The sequence below is a fragment of the Choloepus didactylus genome, chromosome 3, assembly GCF_015220235.1.
Source record: "Choloepus didactylus isolate mChoDid1 chromosome 3, mChoDid1.pri, whole genome shotgun sequence".
Taxonomy (NCBI): Eukaryota; Metazoa; Chordata; class Mammalia; order Pilosa; family Megalonychidae; genus Choloepus; species Choloepus didactylus.
The window spans coordinates 169262834-169287235 of record NC_051309.1 but is presented as its reverse complement, the minus strand read 5'-3'; the positions used below and the strand labels follow the sequence as shown (position 1 = coordinate 169287235).

At 34.8% G+C, this 24402-nt stretch overlaps 1 protein-coding gene across 2 annotated transcripts in view; it reads right to left on the bottom strand.

The window, feature by feature from the left end:
• Positions 1 to 7285: 7285 nt before the first annotated feature.
• Positions 7286 to 24402, bottom strand: part of GUCY1B1 (guanylate cyclase 1 soluble subunit beta 1) — a 44582-nt gene continuing 27465 nt past the window's right edge. For both annotated transcript variants that reach the window (XM_037830880.1, XM_037830881.1), the window contains 10 exons: positions 22968 to 23165; positions 19908 to 20138; positions 17593 to 17709; positions 16499 to 16632; positions 15216 to 15413; positions 12116 to 12353; positions 10981 to 11121; positions 10305 to 10459; positions 9312 to 9438; positions 7286 to 8452 (listed from right to left, as the gene is read on the bottom strand). In XM_037830880.1, the coding sequence (XP_037686808.1) occupies positions 8429 to 8452; positions 9312 to 9438; positions 10305 to 10459; positions 10981 to 11121; positions 12116 to 12353; positions 15216 to 15413; positions 16499 to 16632; positions 17593 to 17709; positions 19908 to 20138; positions 22968 to 23165 (1563 nt within the window). In that variant the 3' untranslated portion in view covers positions 7286 to 8428. The remainder of the gene's footprint in view (positions 8453 to 9311; positions 9439 to 10304; positions 10460 to 10980; positions 11122 to 12115; positions 12354 to 15215; positions 15414 to 16498; positions 16633 to 17592; positions 17710 to 19907; positions 20139 to 22967; positions 23166 to 24402) is intronic.

The following is a 24402-nucleotide window of genomic DNA, read 5'->3' as shown; positions in this document are numbered from 1 at the left end:
AACTGGAAGACAATGCTTCAAATAGAGATACATTTTCTTCCCTTACTTGTAGATGATCAAAAACATAACTTTATTAAAAATTTTAACTTAAATAAAACAAATTAAGTAAATGCATTAAGGCAACCATTTAATAGAAACATTTTTAGTAATACCCATTCACACTAACCTGGTTCTGGTCATTCTGAATTTTACCTGGTAGTCAAAAATCTCACTAGCTGTTTTCCTCTGATGCGTTTATTTCTTACAGATTAACTTTAAAATCCCTCAGCTGATTTACTCAATGCTCTTTGCTAAATTTAGTACAGTTAAGACTTTAGACTGTTAAGCCAGTTTGAATGTATTATGTCCCCAAAATGCCCTGTTCATTGATGCAATCTTGTGGGCAAATGTATTAGTGTTGATTAGGTTGCAACCTTTGGATTAGGTTGTTTCTATGGAGATGTGACTCACCCAACTGTAGGTGACAACTCTGATTAGATTATTTCTGGAGGTGTGGCCCTGCCCATTCAGCATGGGTCTTAATTAAATCACTGGAGCCCTATAAGAGCTCAGACAGAAGGAACTTGGTGCTGCAGCCAAGAGAGACAGTTTGCAGATGGCTGCTGAAAGCAGACTTTTGTTGACACTTAGCTCTGGAGAAGCTAAGAGAGGACAAAACGCTCCAAGAGCAACATTTGAAGAATGCACAGGAACTGAAAAAGGAGCTAGAAAACAACTTGGGATCAGCAGACACCAGCCACGTGCTTTCCCAGCTAACAGTCTTCCGGATGCCATTGCCTTCCTTCAGTGAAGGTATACTTGTGTTGAAGCCTTAATTTGGACATTTGCTCAGCCTTCCGACTGTAAATTTGTAACCAAATAAACCCCCTTTATAAAAACCAATCCATTTCTGGTATTTTGCATAATGGCAGCAATAGCAAACTGGAACAATTGTCTTTTCTTGTATTTCCAAAAAAGTCATGTCAAAGTCTCAACACTGATGAGTTGGAATTTTTAACAAAGAAATAATGGAATTTTAAAGCATGAATTAACTTTAGATATAATTTCATCCATCTCCTTTTTCACAGATTAGAAAAATGAATCCTAAGAATTTAGATGACTTGTTAAGACCACATGCCTGGCCTTGCCAGAACTTAACTCAGGCTCTTTATTTTGTCTTTTTCGCACTTTTCTTTTTATTTTCACTTTTTGTTGTTGTTTTTAAACCTGTACTATTTCTTCTCTCTGATATGGTAGAAGTATCAAGGAAGAATCACAAATGTATTTCTATCTTAATACAAAATAAGGGATTTTCCAGTTTCCTCCTTGTAAATAAACAGTACTTTCTTATCTGTACTTGATAGCTTTTAACATGTTAGATGCAACTTAGTTTGCTTATGGTAACACTGTAAAAAAAACATAAATTCTATTACAAATTGCCTCTTTTAACAAATTATACAGCTTCCTATAGAATGAGATGAAATTTTGGGGGTGAAATTTCTGAAGAAAGTAAGTATGAATAATTTCATGCCAGACAAATATTCAATACTGGGGGGAAAGGATTATTTTTGTGACATTCTTTTGAACATGAGGAAGGGGGAAGGGATGAGATCAAGGTCATGCACAGGAAGAGTGACAGTTGAAAGTCAAGATGGTGAAACCACTTCTTTGAGAGATGGTTTACCTCAAGGTCTTTTCCAGACTGATTCCAAACAGCATCCTCTGCTGCCCTCTAGAGGTTCTGAGTCATTAGTGAGGGCAACAAAAAGAACGCAAGTATGCAGAAAAGAAAGCGAAGCCTATCAATTGACAAATCAGTTACAGACTTCAACCAAATGAAATAATAAGCTAGTTCTGAAATGCATGCTTACACACACACGAGCACCTATACATACACATATATACCTAAATATGCATATACGTGGGTACGGCTTTTTGGGTGTACATATATATATATATTTAATTGGGGTACTCTTTTAAAAGCTTAAAAATATGTAGATATGGCTTCAATTCAAACTTATATACTGATGCTCTCTTTAATATTTGGTTCTAACATTTCTATTGGTTTTCCTTTGAGTTTATGTCAAGATTTAGCAAAGTGAAAAGGTGTTCACTGCTTTTCCCTGTTGTCTCTCTCTTTTACATGTGCTGTCCATGAAATTCCCTATAATGTGAGAGTCATGATCATGAGAACATACCTCCATGAGTTAGCTTTTATAATATCTATTAATAGTGATTCTCAAATCTGTTTCTTATAATATCTTTCTAGTATTCTGGGAAGGGTCAGGTCAAAGTCCTAGCACCTCTGACTTCTTTGTATTTTAATTAAACCTACCAACAAATGACAAAATGGCATTACAGAAAGGTTACATGACTTTTACCAAGGTCTTACAACTGGTAAGACATTGTTGGGAAATTCAAACTGAAATTGGTCCAACTTGGGGAAAAAAAAGTTCTATTCTCCCTATGCACCTTAATGCATATACCTGAAGGGTATATTTCTCTTTTACACATATTTCAAGAACCACAAACTCATGTTTAATATTATTCTTACTACTGTTTTTCCTAAACTCAGTTACCCTTCTACATTTCCCATCTTATTTCATAGTACTATCACTGCCCATTTCCCCAAGCCAGAAGCCTAGACCCTTACTTTGTCTCTTCCCCAATAACCAGTAAGTTACGTTCTTTTAATTCTGAAAGTTGATCTCTTCCTAATTAGTTTCTTTCCCTGCTATCACCTTAAATCTGATGCCTGCACAAACTCCTACAACGGCCTCCTGCCCCTACTCTGACACCAGGTCCTTCCTCCTCTATTTTGGCTTCTAGGCCAAGGACAGCATGAGATCCTCCAGGCAGAGATTTCATAATGTCACTTTTTAAAGCATTTTTGTCCTGTTCTTTTCTATATTCTCATGTCTCAATCTTCATTCCCTTCAAATCCGGCTTCTAGCCCACCACTTTAAAAAACTGCACCCTCAATTTCTTCACTCAAGAAATATTTATCAAGTGCCCATTTTGGGGTAGGTTCATGGGATATCTAGGGAATTCATTTGTAGCCTTAAGATACTTACAGCCTAGTAAGAAAACATATGTAAATAGATAGACACAGTATACTGTGCTAAGTGTTGTAAGAAAAAACTATATAAATGAGTGGGGCAATGGGGTAAGGAAGAACTAAATTTTCTGTAGAGTCAGGGAAATCTTCTCAGATTAAAGGATATTGAGTTGAGTCTTAAAGAGATAGAGGAGGAGAAAGAATAGATTATGAGTAGAGGGCATTCCAGACAGAGGAAAATATGTAATTACAGAAAAACAACTAGCAGATGAGACTGGTAAGGGTGACAATTCTGTTTCCTCTGCCAAGGAGTTCAGATATTAAATAGAAATTAAGTGATTTTAGGCAGGAGAGTAAACTTCATTTGACAAAGATCACTCTGACAGCAATTTGGGATGGGAAGGGCAGGAAATTGAAAGATTTGTAAGGAAAATTTTGGAATTGTTCAGGTTAGAGATGTTGAGTTCCTGAAATAGGATAATGGAGGCAGGAAAAGTAAAATTTTGAAAGTATTCAAAGTGTAAAAACTGTAAAGTAGGCTCTTCAAAGGCAAGGATATTTTGTTCATTTATGTGCCTCAAAGACCTAGAAAAATGACTTTCACAGGTAGGAACTCAAATGTATGTTAGATTCTGGGAAGATGGCAGTATCAGTGTAGTCCTTGAAACTTACTGAATCTCCTTTAAAACAGGCAAGAAATCAAAACCAAACACCCAGACATCCAAACTTTAACTAGATGCTCAAATAACAGAATATTAAAAAAGGAGAAACCAACAGGTTTTGGACCACTGAAAGCTACAATAATCAAGTGGTATCATCTTCTATGTAGGCAGAAATAGAAGGGAGGAAATGGTGCTGAGACAGGAGAATCCTCATAGCACCAACACACACTTATTGGAAAGCTCCCTGGATCAATCTGAGAATATAGTGGTCAAAACTGGGAGGGGAGTCTACAGCCATGAATTAATTTTGGAGTGTAAGGAACTAGAATAAGGTCTAAAGATGTTGGGATGGGCTTGGATATATGATAATTGGAAATAACAAACTAAAGGTCCTTTCTAGGACAAGTAACTCTACAGAAAAGAAATCGCTAAGAGTAGAATCCACAGTGATCAGGACAGAACAGTTGAGACAAAGAAGAGAAGGTACAGATAAAAGGGGAAATTAAAAATGCGTGATTAAATAAGTCTTGGGACAAAGGAGGATCCAGTGTAAAATTGCAGATTAAAAAACAGTTATTATAATTTAAAACAAGACATATATAATTCTACTGAGTACATCCAAAGAAGTTTTCAGTTAACATTATGCTGCTAAGGAAAATTTATAGCATTAAATTCTTAAAGTAAAAGAAAAAGTATATTGAACGTCTAACTCAAAAAAACTTGGACAAATTAAAACTAAATAAAATAAAGTCAAAAGAAGAAATTAATAATGACCAAAGCCAAAATTCATGAGATAGAAAACAGAAAAATTGTACAACTAATTAATAAATCAAAAAGGTAGTTCTTTGAAAGCAAAACAACAAAACAAAGGCAAGCCACTAATTTACATGGTGTTGGAAAACATTAAGAGAACAAACATTGTTTGAGGCAAAATAACCAAAAATGAGAGAATTTTAAAATATTATATAAATAAATTTTGTGTGTTTATTAAAATAATCTAAATGAATTTTTTTCTAAAAGAAAAACAAAACTTACAAATATTGAGTCCAATAGAGTTAAAATGTCTAAAGAGATCAACTATCAGAGAATAGAGAAAGTAAGAGAACCTTCACAAAAATGCACCAGTTCCTGTAAATTTCATAGTGCAATTTTACCAAACTTTTAAAGATCAGACAGTTCCAAAATTAGTTAAGATATCCTAGAGTTGAGAAAAAATAGGCAAACTTTCACATTTATCTTATGAATATATCACTGAACCCCAAACCTGACAAAGACTGCACCAAAAAGAAAATTATGGACAATCCCTCCTTGTAAATATTAATACAATCATAAAAAAAATATTTCCAACAAAATATAAGAGCATAATAAAAAGTTAAATATTCTCAGCTCTTAGGCTTTTGGGATGTTGTCGATGAGATAAACTACATAAACTGCTGAGAATAGAACTTTACACAAAGTAAACACTCAAGAACTGTTAGCTTATGATTATTAGATGTCACAGATTTGATGACAGAACATTAAAGGAGATGAAGAAGTTTGGGGGATACCACAGTTTATGAAGTAACTAGAACTAGAGAACAAAGCTGGGGAACTTAGACTTCCCAATTTCAAAACTTACTACAAAGTTACACTAATCAAGATTGTGTGATACTGGCATAGGGATAGACATATAGAAAAGCAAAAATGGAATATAAATGAGAATCTGGAAATAAAACCATATATTTATGGTCAATTGATTATAGACAAGGGTATGCAATCAATCCAATAGTGCTGATAAAACTGGAGAGCCACATGCCAAAGAACAAAGTTGGACTCTTATCTCACACCATATACAAAAATTACTTAAAAATAGATCAAAGACCTACATGTAATGCCTATCTATAAAACCCTTCAAAAATATGTGCAAATCCCTGTGACCTTGGATTAGGCAATGGTTTTTAAAAGATGACACAAGTAAAAAAACAAAAATTTAGATAAATTGTACTTCTTCAAAAGCAAAAACTTCTGTGCTTCATAGGACACTATCAAGAAAATGAAAAGACAACCCACAAAATAGGGGAAAATATTTGCAAATCATATCTGTCAAAGGTCTAGCGTCCGTAATCAATAAAGGACTCTTAAAAACTCAACAATAAAAAACTTTAAAATGCGTAAGGAATTTCATTAGATATCTCTCCAAATAATATACAAATGCTATAAATAACCAATGAACACATGAAAAATGCTCAATATCATTATTTATTTGGGAAATGAAAACCAAAACCACAATGAAATACCACTTCATACCCATTAGGATGGCTATAATTGCAAAGATGAATGTTAGTAAGTGTTGGGAAGGTTGTGAAGAAATTGGAGCCTTCATACCTTGCTGGTGGGATTGTAAAATGGTATAGCCACTTTGGAAGAGTTCGGCAGTTTCTCAAAAGGGTAACCATAGAGTGGCTGTATAATCTCACAATTCCACTCCTAAGAATACAATCAAGAGAACTGAAAATATATGTCCACAGAAAAACTTGTACACAAATGTTCGGAGTAGCACTACTCATGACAGCCGAAAAGTGGAGGTAACACAAATGTCCATAAACTTATGAATGGATTAACAAAATATGGTGTATCCATATAATGGATACTTGTTTAACCATAAAAGTGAATGAAATACTGATTCATGCTATAGCATGGATGGACCTTGAAAACATTATGGTAAATGAAAGAAGCCAGACACAAAAGGCCACATAATGTCTGATTCCCTTTAGAAGAAATACCTGGAATAGACATGGCAATAGAAACAGAAAGTAAATGAGTGGTTGTCAGAGCTGGAGGAAGGGGTGATGGGAAGTTTCTGCTGATGGGCATAGGGTTTCTTTTTGGGTGATAACCTGGAATTAATAGTGGTGACTGTTGCACAACCTTGTGAATGTAATAAAAACCACTGAATTGTACTTTTAAGAGGTTGAATTTTATAGTATATAAGTTATATCTCAATTTTCTAAAAGTCATGACTACAGAAAGCTAGAAATAGGATTAAAAGGGAATTGTCAGTGCTCTTTTTCACTTTAATTATTATTCTTGTTATTTGTGTGTGTGTGCTAATGAAGGTGTCAGGGATTGGTTTAGGTGATGAGTGTACAACTATGTAATGATACTGTGAACAATTGAATGTACGATTTGTTTTGTATGACTGCGTGGTATGTGAATATATCTCAATAAAATGAAGATTTAAAATAAAAAAAATTTAAAAAAAGTAAAAAAAAAAGTTAAAAAAAGGGAATTGTCAGAAATATAGCAAATTTTAGAATCTGGATACTGGGTATATGGGTTACACTGTACAATTCTGTTTTCTTTATGTTAAAAATATTGGGGAAATAATTTCAGGGGAAAATGAAAAGAGAATTTAAAAAAACCCACAAGTAGTCATCAGTGCCAACACAACACAAACATTGTAAAGATTAGTGTTCACTGAATTGAGTGAATAAAAAAATAATGTAAAGTCTATAGTAGGTAAAATATTAACATGTATTTACAAACATGGCATTAAAATGAAAAATAGTAATATAAATATGCTTATTAAAATAAAAACTGTCTAGAGACAAGTGAAAAAAATAATTTATTGCAGATTCTTTTACATAGTAACATGGAACATTTATACATATACTGATGTGCTGATATGAAAGACTAAATTTAAAGGAACACATTTTTACACAAAAGTTGTTGCATTATGTTTATAAAGATAGATATTCATAAATTATCAGAGACATTTAAGAACAACAGGCTGATTATTCCAATAGGAATGCAGTTCTGTGTTGTAATTAAACTAACTTTTCTGAACATGATGCCCTGGATATAATCACATTCCTCTAAACTAAGAAAAAGAAGCTCCTTCTATAAAGGAGAGGCTCTAGCGGGAGTATCCCAGCAGTGTTTCCAGCTTTGTTCTTGGATGTGGTTAGAGCCCTAACATTTAGCCCAAGCCAGTGTGAAACAGCACAGCTTTCTATAACAGCTGCATGTGGTTAACACGATTCATAAGAGGGATACAATATAAATGATAGCATTTTAGAGAAACTGCAATTGTTACATGATTTGAATGAACAACGAAATATCTTTTTGAAATAAATGTGTACTCCTTATTCCTGAAAGGAAATTACTTTATTTCAAAAGTACTCACTATTTTCTTAGCATGGTATATTAATTCTTACTTTGGGAGTCTGAAAATAAATTGCTTTTTTCCCCCTCTTAACTTAGAATTCACTCCTTTAGAAAATGATTTCTATAATGATAATATACACCAGCACTATTATAAACTTTGTTATATGTTATAGTCATTAAAATATATATATACATGTACATGAAGCACTAAAAAGATTTCGTAAACCATGATATACATATGCATGGCTAAACACTGTTCAGTTTCAGTTAATTAAAATCAACAAATAATGATTGGGTGCTTACTACTTGCAAGTCACCATGTTAAAGGAAATGCTTGTAGTAGATTTTAAAATGCATGAAGCTCACATAAGCAAGAGTTCGGACAATGTATCTTAAACAAAATAATCAAAAGCAGAGCTAAAGTTGATAATGACTAGTGAGAGATACACCTAGGAGAAAGACGGGATAATTGAAAAAGGCAAAGCAAAATATGTACCCAGACGGAAAAACTGCTACCAGGTTTGGCATGTGTTAGGGATAACTGGAACCTAACCTGCATCCTCTTCATCTCACAATCCAAGGTTCAGTTATCGTCCTGCTTTGTTTCCTTTAAAACATGGAAGAAATAGGGGATTAATTTTAGGTGATAATAAAGCTTGAAGTACCTCCAAAGTATTTTTTCTCTTTATGATAGTTTTTGTGAACCATTTTCATCATATTTCTGGGTTTGAAACAGGGCCTCCCGACTAATATATCCAATGCTTGTGGAACAGTTTGATTTATCATAAAAACAACTTTGGGTGTACACCCCCACTGTGAGTTGTAGGATTCCGGTTTGGATGTGTGGGTATTCTGGGGTCCACGTTAGTACATGAGCTCTGGCTGGAGTACAGCTATAGTACTAACAAGGACCTAGAGTGTCTTCCATGGAAGCATCTAGATTCTGGTGAATAGCAAAAACACTCTTCTCCCTAGGAGAAACACATGGGGCTAGAACTTTCCAAAGATCCCCAAATTCTCCTCAGGGAGATATCGCGGCCCTTTGAAGAATCTTAAGCTTCAAGCTTAGGGAAGGTTCCATGAGCTTCTGCCTTAACTTAGCCCTCATGCTGACCTCAGAACCAGCTTAGGGAGCTGAGGGAAGGGGTCAGAGAGAGGCCCCTCACAGCCCACTTACCCCAATCATGTTTGAGTCAGATTCCAGAGGAAAACAAAGAAGAGGGCTTCTATATCTATTGCTTTGGGTTTAATTTCATTAGCAGATAAAAGCCGGCAACCATAAAATATCCCCTAAGGAGTATTTATTGTTCTGACTCACTAATGTTTCAGTATTTCCGTTGTTTTACTTAAGAGTTAATTTCTGTGAAGAGGAATTCTTTTCACATGAAACATATTTGCAGTGATTCTGATTTCACTCCCCATATTTATACTGTCTTAAAAAAGAATTATTCTCTGATTAGTCATACCTCTGTTCCTGTATTTTTTCTGGATAGAAACCAAACTTGCATTGGCTCTTTTTTGCCCTTCATGGACACTGGGCCTCTGTGCTCCAAACGGAATTGTGGATCTGAATTTTCTGGTGCCATAAGACATCTAAAAGGCAGGTGGCAGAAAGGGAGACAAGCGGACAAAAGTTCTATGGAGAATGCTCCAGGTACCACGGTGATAAATTTAGACAAGGATACATAGTCAGCTGTTTTTAAAGGCAAGTCAAAGCTTTAGAAACAATGTTCATATCAAGAACAGTAGGATGGTATGGAGTCATTTAAAATGGAAACAGTGGCCCAGTCTTCTCAAGCAAAATATATACACAATACTAAGAGAGGGGGTGATAGCTGTTTAAAGGTAACAAAATCATTAGAGACTTAAGCCACATGCAAAGACAAGTTTCCCCTGTGTGATGGATGGATTTGTGTATCAAAACAAAATGTCATATTTTTAAATGTTAGTATACTATCTGTGATGGTTTGGTCATGTGTCAACTTGGCTAGGTGATGGTGTCCAGGTGTCTGGTCAAGCAAGCCGTGGCCTAACCATTGCTGCAAGGACATTTTCTGGCTGGTTAATAAACCAGAAGGCTGGTTTATTAGGTCATTAGTCAATTGACTGCATCTGTGACTGATTACATCAACGAAGGGTGGGTCTTCCACAAGGAGAGAATCCAATTAGTTGAAGACCTTTACAGAGAAGAGAGAACTTTCACTTCTTCCCTCAGCAGCCTGCCTCTCCTGAGGTGTTCATCAAAGAACTTCATGAAGTTGCTGGCTCATGGCCTGCCCTGCAGAATTTGGACTCATGCATCCTGCCCTATAGAATTTGGACTCGTTCATCTCCACAGTTGCATTAGACACTTTTATAAAATCTCATATTTACAGATATCTCCTGTTGGTTCTCTCTCCGTGGAGAACCCTGACTAATATACCTTGCAAATGTGTTAATATTGGAGCTATTTCTCTCACCTGTATGTATATTCAGACACATTTATTTTCCCCTTTTCTCCAGTGGTCTCTGTTCTGCTTGTGAGATTAACAGTATTTCCAAAAAGACAGTATCGAGGCATCCTCTGTCCAATCACTCCTGTAACCACCTCTCCAGTGTGTATCCCTATCGTTATCTGCAGAAATAAAGACTTTCCTTTAATATCTTCTGTTATTAAAATGCTGACTTTTTTGCTGACTTTTACAGAATGATGCAGATTCATCATCAAAAATATAAGAATTTTCTAGAAGAATTACAAATGTATTACAGATAAAATTAAAAAAAAAAAAAAACTCCCACAAAAGCTGTCTTCTGAGAGAAACATTCTCTTTCTAAAGTTGAAGATTTCAGAGATTTGAATCTGTCAACTAACAGTGACAAAGGAAGGAGATAAAAAAAAAAAAAAATACAGACGCTGCAGTGGGTTTGTTTTCATTCCCATGACTTTTGGCACATGGGAGAGCCTAGGTCATTTTGAACAAGTAGAAAGATTTCCCATCTCTATGAGTGGATGTAATACTATGGGTTCAAAGGCATTATAGTCTTTGTTGTCAACATGTCCTTCCTTGTACTTACTAAGACCGCCTGGTCAAAAAAATGAATCATTTGTCCACAACAGTGTACTGTCACTATTACAATATTATTTTATTGACTAACCTGAACAGGTTCACCATCTACTTGAACTTGGCCAGCAATTTCCATCATGTCCAAGGCCAGGTGGCAAATGGATCGTGCATGGTGGATGCACGGCTCTGGTAAACCACTCACTGTCATGTACTTATCACCAACAGTCTCCACCTAACACCGCACAAATTAAGATGTTCACTGATTAGCACAAAAATGACTATTTCCTTTGCTACTCTTATACTAAATGAATAAATAAATAAGGTCATCAGCAACTTTAAATTTTCCTCTTCCTTAATTCTCTTAAAATTCTAAAACAGTCACCTCCAATAAGATTAAACCTTATACTTATTTGAAATTTATATAGCTCTAGGGGTCTTTGATACTAGGTAGGTAAAGATGCAGCATTGTTTTCTTCTAGTAGGCACTAGTTTCCCACCTCAGATTTCCTTATAATTTAGTAGAATAATTTATTACCTTATTTCCCCCTAGAACAGTGATGGTTTGATGGCATAAGAGCCACTTCCTGGTCATTAATCATTTATTTTTATGACATGCTCACCAAGTGCTGTATTGTCCTCAGAAAAAGACTATAAAATATATAATCCTGTTAGAATTCATATTAACACCAGATGCCTGAAGATGGTTTAGTTAACATTTTTCTCTTATGAAGCAGAATTCCACAGACTTCACTTTTCCAATATTATATTTGTTTCTAATTGAAATGAAAGGCAGCAATGCCTTCTAAATATTTATCTTCAAGTCAATGCTATCTTAAGGCAGATCTGAGACTTCTTTACTTTGCAAAGCATTTATATTTTTGAGTCAAAATGTCTCTCGAAGAAAATTAAAATGAATGCTATGTTTATACCAAGCATGATAAACAATCTGCCCTGATTAGTTAGGCCAAGTGCAAATAAGCTGCCGAATCATTTCATTCAGGGAATCATCTGATCCATGAAACATTCATTTTGGTTACAAGGAAGAGAAAGTTTTCCAACAAGAGGTAATTATTTAAGAAAATGGTAAATACCGAATGAATGGGGGCTTACTGAACCAAGGCTTTAGTGTGGAGGTCAGAGCACTGTGGGAGCAGTGTCTCAGCAGGGTAGGGTCTTTGGAACCCGCCTCTGAAAAGAACTGCCTTAGGCTCTGGATGAAGACTTGCCTTATAGACAAACGGATTTTTCCGTGAATCAGTCAGCGTGTCAAATCTGGTGTAGAGGTCATTGAGAAGGTTTACAATCTTCATGGCCCCTTCTCCTGATGCATGCTTGCTACAGAAAGTGTTGAAGCCTACAATGCCACTGAAGAGGATGGTCACATTGTCATATCTTTTGGCAGGCACCGGACGCTTATGTCTCAGCTCATTGGCAACAGAAGGAGGAAGGACAGAATACAGCAACCTGTTCAGTGGAATTAGGAGAAAGCAACTGTAAGAAACGCTGGGAATATTTGTGGCGTTTCTCTGCTCCCTTTCACAGAGCATCAGTTTCATCCACACTGTAAAGGCATGGAGTCTGATGGGACACCCTCTGAAATCAGCATCAAATAGTCGCCATATTCATAAGCAGAAAAAGAGACATGTAGAAAACATAAATCATTTGTCGAGTCTAATCATACAAATGCTGCCGAACCTAAACCCAATCAAACCAAATCAAAATAAGTCAAAACAAATAATACAAACAGAACAAAGGACTGGCAATAGAAAGTCAGAGTTCTCATTTGCTGTCCAGAATTCTGGGACTGCCATTATAATATTTACGGTATGAAGACTGCCATTACCAGCACCTGAAACACATTACCAGAAACATGTCGTACCTCTCAGGAAGAAGAACTAGACTTTTGTAAAGTAATACTAATAGAAGCAGGATTTTTCTCATGTTCTCATTCATGCCTCACTCCTATGCGGAAGAAACTGACACAACAGGTGGAAATTGGTCTAGAGGAGAAAATATTTTATTTCTAATAATATTATTAATATGTTATATCAATATAATGCATATTATATTGTAATCTTTTTATATAATATTATTTCTAATAATATGGCAGCACTGAGAGCACTGTGATGGCCTCAGGGGTCATGCTGAGGGGACCAATGTGGAAAGCACAGCAGGAGGAGGGTGAAAGCTGACTGATTATAGGGAGAGAAACCGAGCCTAGGGAGACCTCAAACTCCCGGCATCAAAACTCAGGGGAGCAGATGAAGCCTCTTTGCCTTTTTCCTCTCTAAAGACAAAGGGCACATCATGCTGAATTTAAATATGTGAAATGGAACCGAGCTCTTAACTGTTTTTCTTAGCCATAGTGGAATTTCTCTAGATTTTTTTGTGTGTGTGTAATTTTTAAGCAGAGTACATTTATAAAATATCTTAAAGCTAGATTTAAATGTGAACAGTAAAACTACTCAGCTTTAGCAAAAATTAATAGTGATTTTTAAATTAAATTACCTTGAAAACCAAATGTATGCAAAAAGAAATCTAATTCTAAATCTAACAATTTAAAAAATAAATAAAGGATTCTTTAAGCACAATGATTCTAAATAGTATAAATAGTTTGAGAAGGCCAAATCCACCTTGGAGAACCAAAACAAAGGACAGTCCTGTAATGAGTATTTATCAGCTACTCACATGAGAGATAAGCCCATGACTCCACTCCCAATACCTCTCAATTTTGAACTCTTGGTCTAGTGAGAGAAGCAAGTATCCTACTTAGGTTAGCTAACCAGCAAACTTTTGATCCACAATACAAAAAATGAAACCAAGACAGTTTTCTAATAGAACAGCCAGAGCACTCTATTGAAATAGTCAAATGTACAAAACCATTACGACTTAGAAGCTCAACTCTTAAGTACTATCTTACAAGTTCCATCAAATGTGCTATTTTTCGTGAATGGAGTTTGTACCATGCACTGATAAAGCACATACTTTTAGTTATTTTTCATGTAGTAGGAAGAGTTTAGACTGCCCACTCAATATACTGTCTGCAATTTGCAAAGATAGATGGCTAGATGTAAGAGCTACAATTTAGGACCATCAGGGAAGTGAAGTGGTCACAAAGGAATATAAACACTGCTTTCAGCCTCTAAGTGAAATAAGAAGATATGAATAAATGTTAGGTTGTATATATGGTAGTAGAGTGTAAATTTTTTAAAAATCCATGGAACTGCACAACACAAACAGTGAATCCTAAGTTAAACCATGCACTATAGTCAGTAGTACAATTATAAAAATGTACTTTCATCAATTGTAACAAGTATTCCACACCAATGCAAGGTGATAATAACGGGGTGGTAAATGGGAATCCTGTATTCTATATATGATTGTCCTGTCTACTACAACTTCTTTAATAAAAAAGAAAGAAGATATGGATGAAGACACAAGAACAGGCATTGAACTGTCATTCTCCACTTCATCCAGGTTATTAGCAAGTAGTTAACTTCTGTGTATATGCATGTGCATCACGGCACCCATACAGTCTCAATGCAAGGGAAGTATAGAGTGATAGATTACTGATTTTCTGGATGCTCAAATAGAGTGAAATAGTTCTTATGGGAGGTAAAGTAGAATAGTTCAATTATCCATGAAAATAGCTTCCTAGTATAAAACATTAAAAAATTAACACACAACAACCAGGGTAATATTCCTAATGAGCTTCAGTAATTTAGTACTTCTTTTAATTAATATTTGAAAACAAGACCAAGCTGTCTGTATGATATGATGTGCATTTTAAATTAATATATGTTTAAATGCATTTACTTGAAAATGCAGTATTACCTTTACTTGCCCAGTATTTCATAATTTAATTTGATATTTTTACTAATGTACTATATATCAGATTCATACTTGCCAAGTTCTAAAGTAAATCAGGGTCTAAGAAATATAACGGTCAATTCTAAGTCAGTGTTCAGTCTGACCCTCAGCACCTGGCCAGGCTTGGCACCTAGAAGTCACCCAGCACACAATTCTCGTATTAATGAATGACTGCGTGGACTTCAAATACTTATATCTGAATCATTCCAATAATGTCCAGAGAGGTATTTTGGAATATAGTTTTCCAATCCGACTTCTAAAGAGAGGAAACATATTCCCACCACTAGTAATTTATTTCCATATGCATACTGTTCTTTTTAAAAAGAGATATGGACTACTCAAGACTATGGGTCCCGTGCTTTTTTAGCCTGGATATCAATTTTAACTATGGTAGAACTGAAATATACTATGAATAACAGTTGTGCCCTTCTTTAACAAAGAGGGTTAAATTCTTACGTGTCTGTCTTTTTCTTTTCATCTTCCAGGGCTCTTAACGTGAGCTGCAGCCTGTCTGTGAGGATTTCCAGTTCTTGGGTCAGTTTGTACTCCTCTCTGAATTGTTCTCCCAAAAGAACGAGATCACGAGTAGCATCGTGCAGAGGGATGTCACTCAGGTATAGACCTCTCCTTGTCAGATCATCCAGGTTCATCACGCTGGTGGATAGAGAAATGTGGCAAAAACATGCCCATGTGACAATATTAGCCCTGATTACAGTCAAGGAGTACAATCCTGACATCTCTTACCATTAGCAAGCTTAGCCTGGAGGGAAAAAAAAGAGAAAACCTACAGAGAATTGCAGGAAGAATGTAACTTTAATCTGTTCTTTTAGATATTTAAAAATCTATCAAAAGGTAGCAAACTTGAAATATATTTTTGCCATATTGCACGTTTTGGTGCCATCAGCCTAAAGTGAGAGACAGAGTAGACAACTACCCTGTGAAACCTGCTCAGCTTTTAATCAAGGCTGTTTCTTATTATTATCACATTTATCAGGAGATGAAGAAAATTTCCCCTATATCCTTTATCAGGGATAATAATGGTGCGTCTTTTGAGGAGCTAGTTCATTTTCGCTTAATGGATTCTATGATTCCCTTTTGTGTATGATTAAAAGTTTACACTCAAATTTATGACCCATCTCCAATACGTATCTTATGCATTTAAGATTTTCTGACATGTATTTTACATGCTACTCTTAATGTCTGGTCCTAATTTCTTTTCTATTCTTATTTTCTTTAACTAATTTTCCTCATTTATGATCTTGTTGAATTGTATCCATCTTTGTAGCTTATCTTAAATCATTTTTGGAAATAATATTTATTGATTCAGTGAAGATCTTGTAAGTAAAAAGATGACTTTTTGCTTGTTTGATTTTACTCTTTAGCTACAATGTTTTAACATTATATTATTTGTTTTGATTCTCTATTGCAAAGTAGTTACTTCTGGTCTTTCACAATAATAATTTATTAAAAAGGACATAAGAGAGTTAGGACTTTAGAGAAGAACTTTGCAAAAATAAATGGTCTCTCTGAAATATCTAGTAATTAGAATACACAATTTCTTCTGAGTTTATTAGCAAATGTTAAATGAGACAATCCTTGTTATAGAGAGATGTATAACAAAGCTTACAAAATATAATTACATCCAGAAAATGTTGACATGATTGAAAAAATTTTATTGAATTCCTTTGTTTGCTAGCCATGGGTAATTCTATCCATTACAAATAATGTAAATGCATTACCTTGGTGAACACAGAAAAAGTATGCTCTCTGCTTCAGGTAAGTAGATCATTTGACCCTTGAGACGTAAGCAGCTGATCTCAGTCCCAGTTAGTTCATCCTCATATTCTAATTTCTCTACATCCAACAATCCTTCCTTGAAAAGGCAAGACACAACCATTAACTGGTGCCTTTCACCATACCTAACAATTCAGCAAAAAAGAACACACACACTTCACTTCCCACCAAATCAACAGGAGAATAAGTGCATCAACTAAAACCAAAGATGGCATTTCACCAGTATTCTCCCAGGTAGCAAGCCAGGAGACCACCTTAACAATACTTCAGAAAAGTGGATTGACTGTCTCTTTTGAATCTAGAAAGATTCACATATTAATTTGAAGCCTCTGTGAATCCTGTTTTTTTTTTTTTTTCTTTCTGATTTTCCAATGTGGCTATAGCATACATGACCAAGCTCCACCAAAGGATAAACCAAGCATCCCCATTCCCCATTCCTGCCTGCATTCACATATTCCATTCCATACACAGAGAAGAGGCATAGTAAGACCTTCAGGAGAGTTGTAGGAATGATGAAATACGTATTTCAGGAAAATGACTTTTGCTATATCTATCCCAAAAACAGAAAGTATGAGATTTCACTACTATACACTTTATCAACTAAAATGAATATTTTATCACTTTTATTTTCCCACAGAAATGAAAACAGATATTACAGGCAATTGAAAGAAGAATAAACCAGTGGCTTTGGGCAAAGCTAAAAAAAGTCTCCATTAATTCTGCTGATTTCTAAAATAAGGGATTGTAGTGGTACAGAGTAAAAGACTGGTTTTCTTATGTGAAACTGCTGTCACTACAAGACATTCTCTAAAACTTACAGTGGTTGATTCTATTAGCTGACAGAGTGCCACCATTCCTCATGCAAACCAAAAATGCAAAACACTGACTTTTAAATAGGTCTCCCTGTGAGGTTTAGATTTTCTCTAAACAGACCTTCTCTGTCTCATAAAAAGGCATGGTAGCTGAATTTCCCTCCTGATTGCTAATTTTTAATTTACATTACTTACTCAAATGTAATGAAAAAAAACAAGCTGATTACCTTGCTTCTCAATACAAAAACCGTATTGATATGTGAAAGGATCCCATGAAAACTAATGTCAATATGAGGACGAACCAGAGAGAAGACAGACAAAAGGTTGCAATTCCCAGGCTGCAGCTAAAATAAAGATAAAAGAAGAGGTCACTCCATTTCATTAAGAAAAATATGAGTTGATATTAATCATTAGATTAAGTCAGCTCAATTTTATTTAAAAATCAAAAACTGTAATTATTTTGTAGAGACTCCCCTTAACTGTGGACTTAAACCTTGACCTATGCAACTCAGTGGTTAAATGGACATCAAATAGTTGCATGACCATAGACCCTAACATAGATTCAGTTGACTAATATTCTCTTTTAAGTTAGGGCAAATTTAAGAAGCATTTTCAGAATAAGAAAAAGAACAGAAATTTATCTTTTAAAATACAGCATGAGAATAAAAAATGTATTTGCAGAGCCCCCTTGAAGGAATGGGGAAAAATGTGGAAATATTAAAATTCTCCACCTAGGGTATTCATGATATTCTCACAAGCAATATGGACTACCAATTTAGAAGGTCAAGTCTTTGATCTTGTGGCTTGCCCTTATGAAGCTTGTTACTGCAAAGAGAGGCTAAGCCTATTTATAATTGTGCCTAAGAGTCATCCCTAGAGAACCTCTTTTGCTGCTCAGATGTGGCCTCTCTACCCAAACTCGGCAGGTGAACTCACTGCCCTCCCTCCTATGTGCAACATGACTCCCAGAAGTGTAAATCTCCCTGGCTACACGGGACATGACTCATGGGGATGAGATGGGTCCTGCCATTGTGAGATTGAGAAAGCCTTCTTGCACCAAAAGGGGGAAGAGAAATGAAACAAAATAAAGTTTCAGTGGTTGAGAGATTTCAAATGGAGTCAAGAGGTCATTCTGGAGGCTAGACTTATGTGTTATATAGATATCTCTTTTTATTTTTTTAGTGTACTGGAATAGCTAGAAGGAAATACCTGAAACTGTTGAACTGCAACCCAGTAGCCTTGATTCTTGAAGATGATCATATAACTATATAGCAGTTTACACTCCCTTTATCCAGTGTATGAGTAAATGAATTGATAAATGGAGACAAAAAGTAAATGAATAATAGGGAGGGATGGAGGGGATGAGATGTTTTGAGTGTTCTTTTCTACTTTAATTTTTATTCTTATTCTTTTTTTTTTTTTTTGCAGTAATAAAAATGTCCAAAAATTGATTGTAGCAATGAATGCACAATTATATAACGGTACTGTGAACAACTGATTGTACACATTGGATGATAGTATGATACATGAACATATCTCAATAAAACTGAGTTTAAAAAATATAAAAACATATAGCATGAGGTGTTATATGCCTATTTAAAATGAAGCTTAAACATCAAAAACACTATAGCATAAACTCCTTGAAATTATCGAGAGAGCTAAAAATAATAGTAGCAATAATCATAATAATGATTACAATAGGTAATATTAATTGATTGCTTACAGTAGACCAGGCACGGTACTAAGTGCTCATTATTTACTGTCTGTTATCAGGTTATAATAAAGGGAAAATGGGCAGTGAAAGGTGAAGCAACAGGCTTAAAGTTAGACAATGATACAGCGAGGAAGTGGCAGTCAGCTTGGGGACCCATGCACTAATACTCCTCTGCTTCCAGATTTACAGGTTTACACCTTGATCCCTTTTGGTTATAACCTTGAATTATCAAGTCTTTCTAATTATAAGCAAAAAGTACCACCAGGAAAATGTCATTACAACTCTAAAAGTTAATACACGAGAAAAAAGGGTAAGTAAAAAGGAAGGATTTTACAATAACTATGAATAATACAAATAAGAAAATAGGTTCTCATCATCACCCCAACTGTTGTCCTTTGACAATCTCTGTCTTCCTTTCTCTTTAGGGTTTTATAAATTCCCTTCTTTTCCCCAAAAATACCAATGCTTGATTTTGAAAGATATTTTCAGATAATAGTTACACAGTGAATATTTACTCAATGAATGGATAAAGTGAAAGCCGACTGTTATCACAGTTACACATTTTCTCATTATGACAATATACTATTCCCACTTTATTTTCCTAATGTCCCTATAAGTAATTAAACCAGAAAAAAAGATAGTTGACCTAGGGAAAGTTCAGTATGCTACAATATGCTTAGCTCATGTTTAAACAATTTATGTGGTGTATGATGTGCTGCACATCACCTGATACTCAGTCAAAGGCTAAATGAATGAACGGCCATGCATGACAATGGTGTCCTTATGGGTTTTTGTCTTAAGCCCCATGAAAATGTGATGTTATTTTACCTGGGGGAGAACTCTGTATATGGCATTGCCACACTGGGTGACCACTAGGTACCGGTCAAATATTATGTGAAAAGGAAAAGCTTTGCAAAATGTATACGGGCTGATTCGTGATTCCTGGGTACCATTTTCTTCAAATCGGTCAAGATCTTCATAAAAATCCTCTTCTTTTGACTCTTTTTCTTCAATTAAAAATTGAGTATGATCACATTCTTCATTTCTTTGTTGAATAACCTAGATGTCAAGAAGGAAAGAGTCTTAGCTGTCTGCATTTCAGTTTAGCTAAAATACCTAAAGTACCTTAGAAACTGGAAATGAGATTGTGTTAAGGGGTTCAATTGCAGAAATTTAACATACAGATGTGCAAATATTATACTGTGACTAGAAAAGTATTTCTGGACATTGATTTATGAAATTTGAAGATTGACTATTCACAATGAAATTTCAAAGCTGGTATTGATTGGGTCCCCATCAGTCCATATAGCCCCTTTGGCAGAAATATGAAAAAAGCACCACCTCATCCTGATGTGCTCAGCCCCTCCTCCAAGCACACTTTTGCAGGAAACAGCCTACATAATCAAAGAAGGTGATACTGTCTAACATAAAAATGATATTAACAACAGTGGAATGAAATGAAAGAGATGCATATTAAAAAATGCAATATCATTTTTATGCATCAATGAAAAATATATACAATTACAATACCAAATTGAGTAGGATACAAAAAAAGAGGCATATCAAACACCACTTAGGAGAGAGTAGTTTGATTACCCTTTCTGAAGAATAATTTAATAATATGCATCAAAGTCCCTAATGGCTTAATTTTAAATCTGGGATTTCCTTCTAAGGAGGTAATAATAATTGTGAGCAAATATCCATTATCTATTGAAATAACTACATTTCTAAAGTGGTATTCACTGGCAAATACACTATCAAAGCATAGAAAATATTTTTCCTTTTGAGTTTAAAAAATTGCAAGTAATGTGTTCTCTTATAAAAGGAAAAACTCTTAACTCAACTGTAGCGAAATCTAAATGTGGAATGGGTAGGGCAATATCTCTTCAGTTATAGCCAAACAAAGAAAAAGTGTTGCTAATTTTCACATTTTTGTTCAGGAGTTCACTGCTGCATACTCTGAGCTTTAAAGAACAAATCAGAATAAATAGCATGGATGCTACTGTATATACAAAGATATATTCTTCCATGGCAAAATTAGGATATCATTGTTACATGTAACTGTCCCACTAAACAACTATGCCTGGTATGCTTATTTCCTCATTTGAGAATCTTGTCACATTAAGGTTGTTTCCCTGAAGTCTCATGAGCAAAACAGTCAATCTTAAAATTCAGCTTAACAGTGGTGTTCTACTGATTCCATTTTGCTTAGATGAGATGAATTCTAATGTGCCCCAGCTCTATTCATGAATTCCTCAATTCCACTGTTTTTGTGTTGCTCAAACTAAGAAAACAAACTTCTTTTCCAATTCTATTTTGAAACTTTCTTTGCTATATCACTTCACCTCATGGTTTAATATTTTTTATGTGGTTCCAGACCCGTTACACTTACACGTTCAACATAAAGCTACCTCAGGAAGTTAAAATATTGCCTTTGAAAAAATTTAATATGCAAAAGAGAATTATAAAATGCAAATATTTCAGAAGTCCATAATTGGGCTCTTGAATAAATGAAAGAGAACCTAAATGTTGTATAAAGGGAACCACATAATTAAAGAAAAATTTGAATTCTATATAGAGTATGCTAATGTTATCAACCTCCCATGACTAAGGCTCTAATAACCATAGCAACTGTATTTCTTTTCTGATGTTTCGACGTATCTATTTCTTGCTCAGTATAGCTGAACAAAAAGAAAAATCAATAATCCACAGTGTGCATTAAGCCCCTGACACAGGTTCACTCAGTATAGATACAGTGTTAGTTTGCTATCAGGATCAAAAGGTTGGAAATGAGAGGTAGATGATATTTTGATTAAATTCCAAATGAGATTTCCAATCATGGGTGAATTTCAATCCTTCCCAAGGTTTTAATTTTTAAATGTCTCTGGATTTGACAACATCTTGTTACACATAGTTATAGAAAAGCTAACGATGCACCTGGGCATCACCAAGTGCCAAGTAAGAATCAACACCAATTTCTGAAAGAAAGAAAACCATGAAATCTAATGTGACATTACTAGATTAAACATCTGGAATACGTTTCTAATATAATAGAAAAGTTACAACTTATGTTTGCATAATATTTTATCTTAAGAGTTGTGGGCTTCCTGTGTGGCTAGATACCCAAGAAAGTATTGCCTATTAGATTTTCCATAAAGAAAGAAAGCTGAAAGGGGATATTTCACTGTCTACTTCGCTCAGTCTTAGGGCCACTGCAAAATGGATCTGGATCTGACAATGCTGAAAGCATGGAAAAAGCAGTTGACTGGGCGAGATTATTTGCATCAAAGATACAGAAATATGGTCATTCTCTTTGTTGCATGGTTGCTATATAAGTACCCTGAAATTATCACTCTACATTAAAATTGTGTATTATCAACAGCCATACAATTTCTAAAGTACTAGACTTGGTTTCCTTGACCAAGAAAACTTCATTAAGAAAAAATTGGCAAAGTTTTTAGTTCACAGAATGAGACATTCCAAACATATTTCTGGGACAGACAAAAAAATTTCTACAAAGAAACAATGATCAGTTGATCAGTAAACAACATCTAATCATGTTAGAACGTCACTCTGCACATTATAGTTTTATTGTATTCTATAGTCAATATCTCAGCTAGTCACATATTCTCCTGCTTCCCAGCTGGTGCGTGCTCAGAGAAATTCAAACTAAATTTCACATTGCCTTAAGTATAATTAGCAAGAAAAATCTGCTGCCACAGGGGTAAAAATCTTGTATAATGCATTCCAAAGCCAAAAATAGATTTCTGGTGTTTCCCTTGTTATGACTTATATATATCACTGAGGAAGTCCTCTGGCAGAGAAAACTCAAGGTAAATTCACATAAAATTTTTAATAAACAGAAGCGTCTCCATTATTGATCATTACCTTCATGTCTATTTCAGTGCCATGTATTTGTTGAGCTACCGTTTTGATGATTCCAATGACAATATCCTGAAGTCCTTCTCTCTCTGAGTAGTAGTGGAGAATGAGTCCTTTCCCCTTATCTGCATCAGTGCACCTGAAGGAAGGTGCGCGCATACCTGGGTAGATAGTAGCAAGGTGGTCATGCAGAGCATCAAGGTTCTGCAATAAAGAGGAAATGGTGATGTTTAAATGATGCTTCCACAATGACAGCAGACTTCAGGAAAGCGAGATGCAGAAACAAGGCTCAAGACTGAGCTTATTGGGCAGATCAGCAGAGTGAACTTTCACAGAGCACATCCTTCACTTGCTTCACCAAGACATTTATAAGGCAAGAACCACAGAGAAATTGAAAATAGCATAATTAAGGAAAACATCTTTGGCTATTAATAGCTAACATATTTTAAGAAAGGATAATAAACAAGTGGGATGTAAAAAGAATGCCTAAAGCAGAAAAAAGAAACATTTTTCATAGTTAAGGGCCAAAGCAAATATATGGATATTTATAGACATTTGGGGCACTTGTATATGCAAGTTATGACCAACAAAATGAAATGCCCAAAGACAAAGATGACACATTAGCCTTCTGTTTACACTACAATCCTCAAACCTAATTATCAATTTAAAAAAATTTGTCAGATTACTAAGCATATGAAAAATGTTTGGTTTGCTTTTGTGAAATAATATTTTAGAAATTGAAAACACATTTTAGAAAGTAAGGCAGTATAATTTCTGACTGTTCAGTAATAGTATCCAATCAAGATTAAGCTTCAGGCTAAAATGAAATAATAATTAAATATCTTGGGAAATTAATGCATTTTCCAGTAAACATTTTCTGTTCCCATTGCCATAAATTTAGAACATGTCAAATATTATCCAGCATCCTGTAAAACTCACTATACAAAATTGATTTGTGTAAGGATCACAAGAAGAAAGGGTGTAAACTTTACATTTTACTTGGTCTAACATGCCTTTTCAAATAACATTTAGTTCATAGGATGTACGTGTGGGCATTACACATCTATAGTAGCATACACAAATTGCACAGCATGGTATAGGAAATAAGAGCAAGGTGACTTTTAGAATCAAATATACTCAAGTTTAAATCATGACACAGTCATTTTCCTAGTAAATCAATTTACCCAACTTTTCTAAGACCTGATTTCTTAGGATAAATTGGAAATGATTAAATGCAGAACCATTATATTTTAAATTAAGGTATTAATATTAAAGAATATTGATAAAATACTGCTTAAATGTATCACTTAAAAACAAGAAGAGATAAAAAGGTAAATCTGAATGCTCCTCTTTTAAGCCTTTTTGTGGTGACCAACTCTTCAGGTGTTTAATATTTCATGGAATTAATTATTAATTAGATTGACAAGAATAGTCTTGTCCA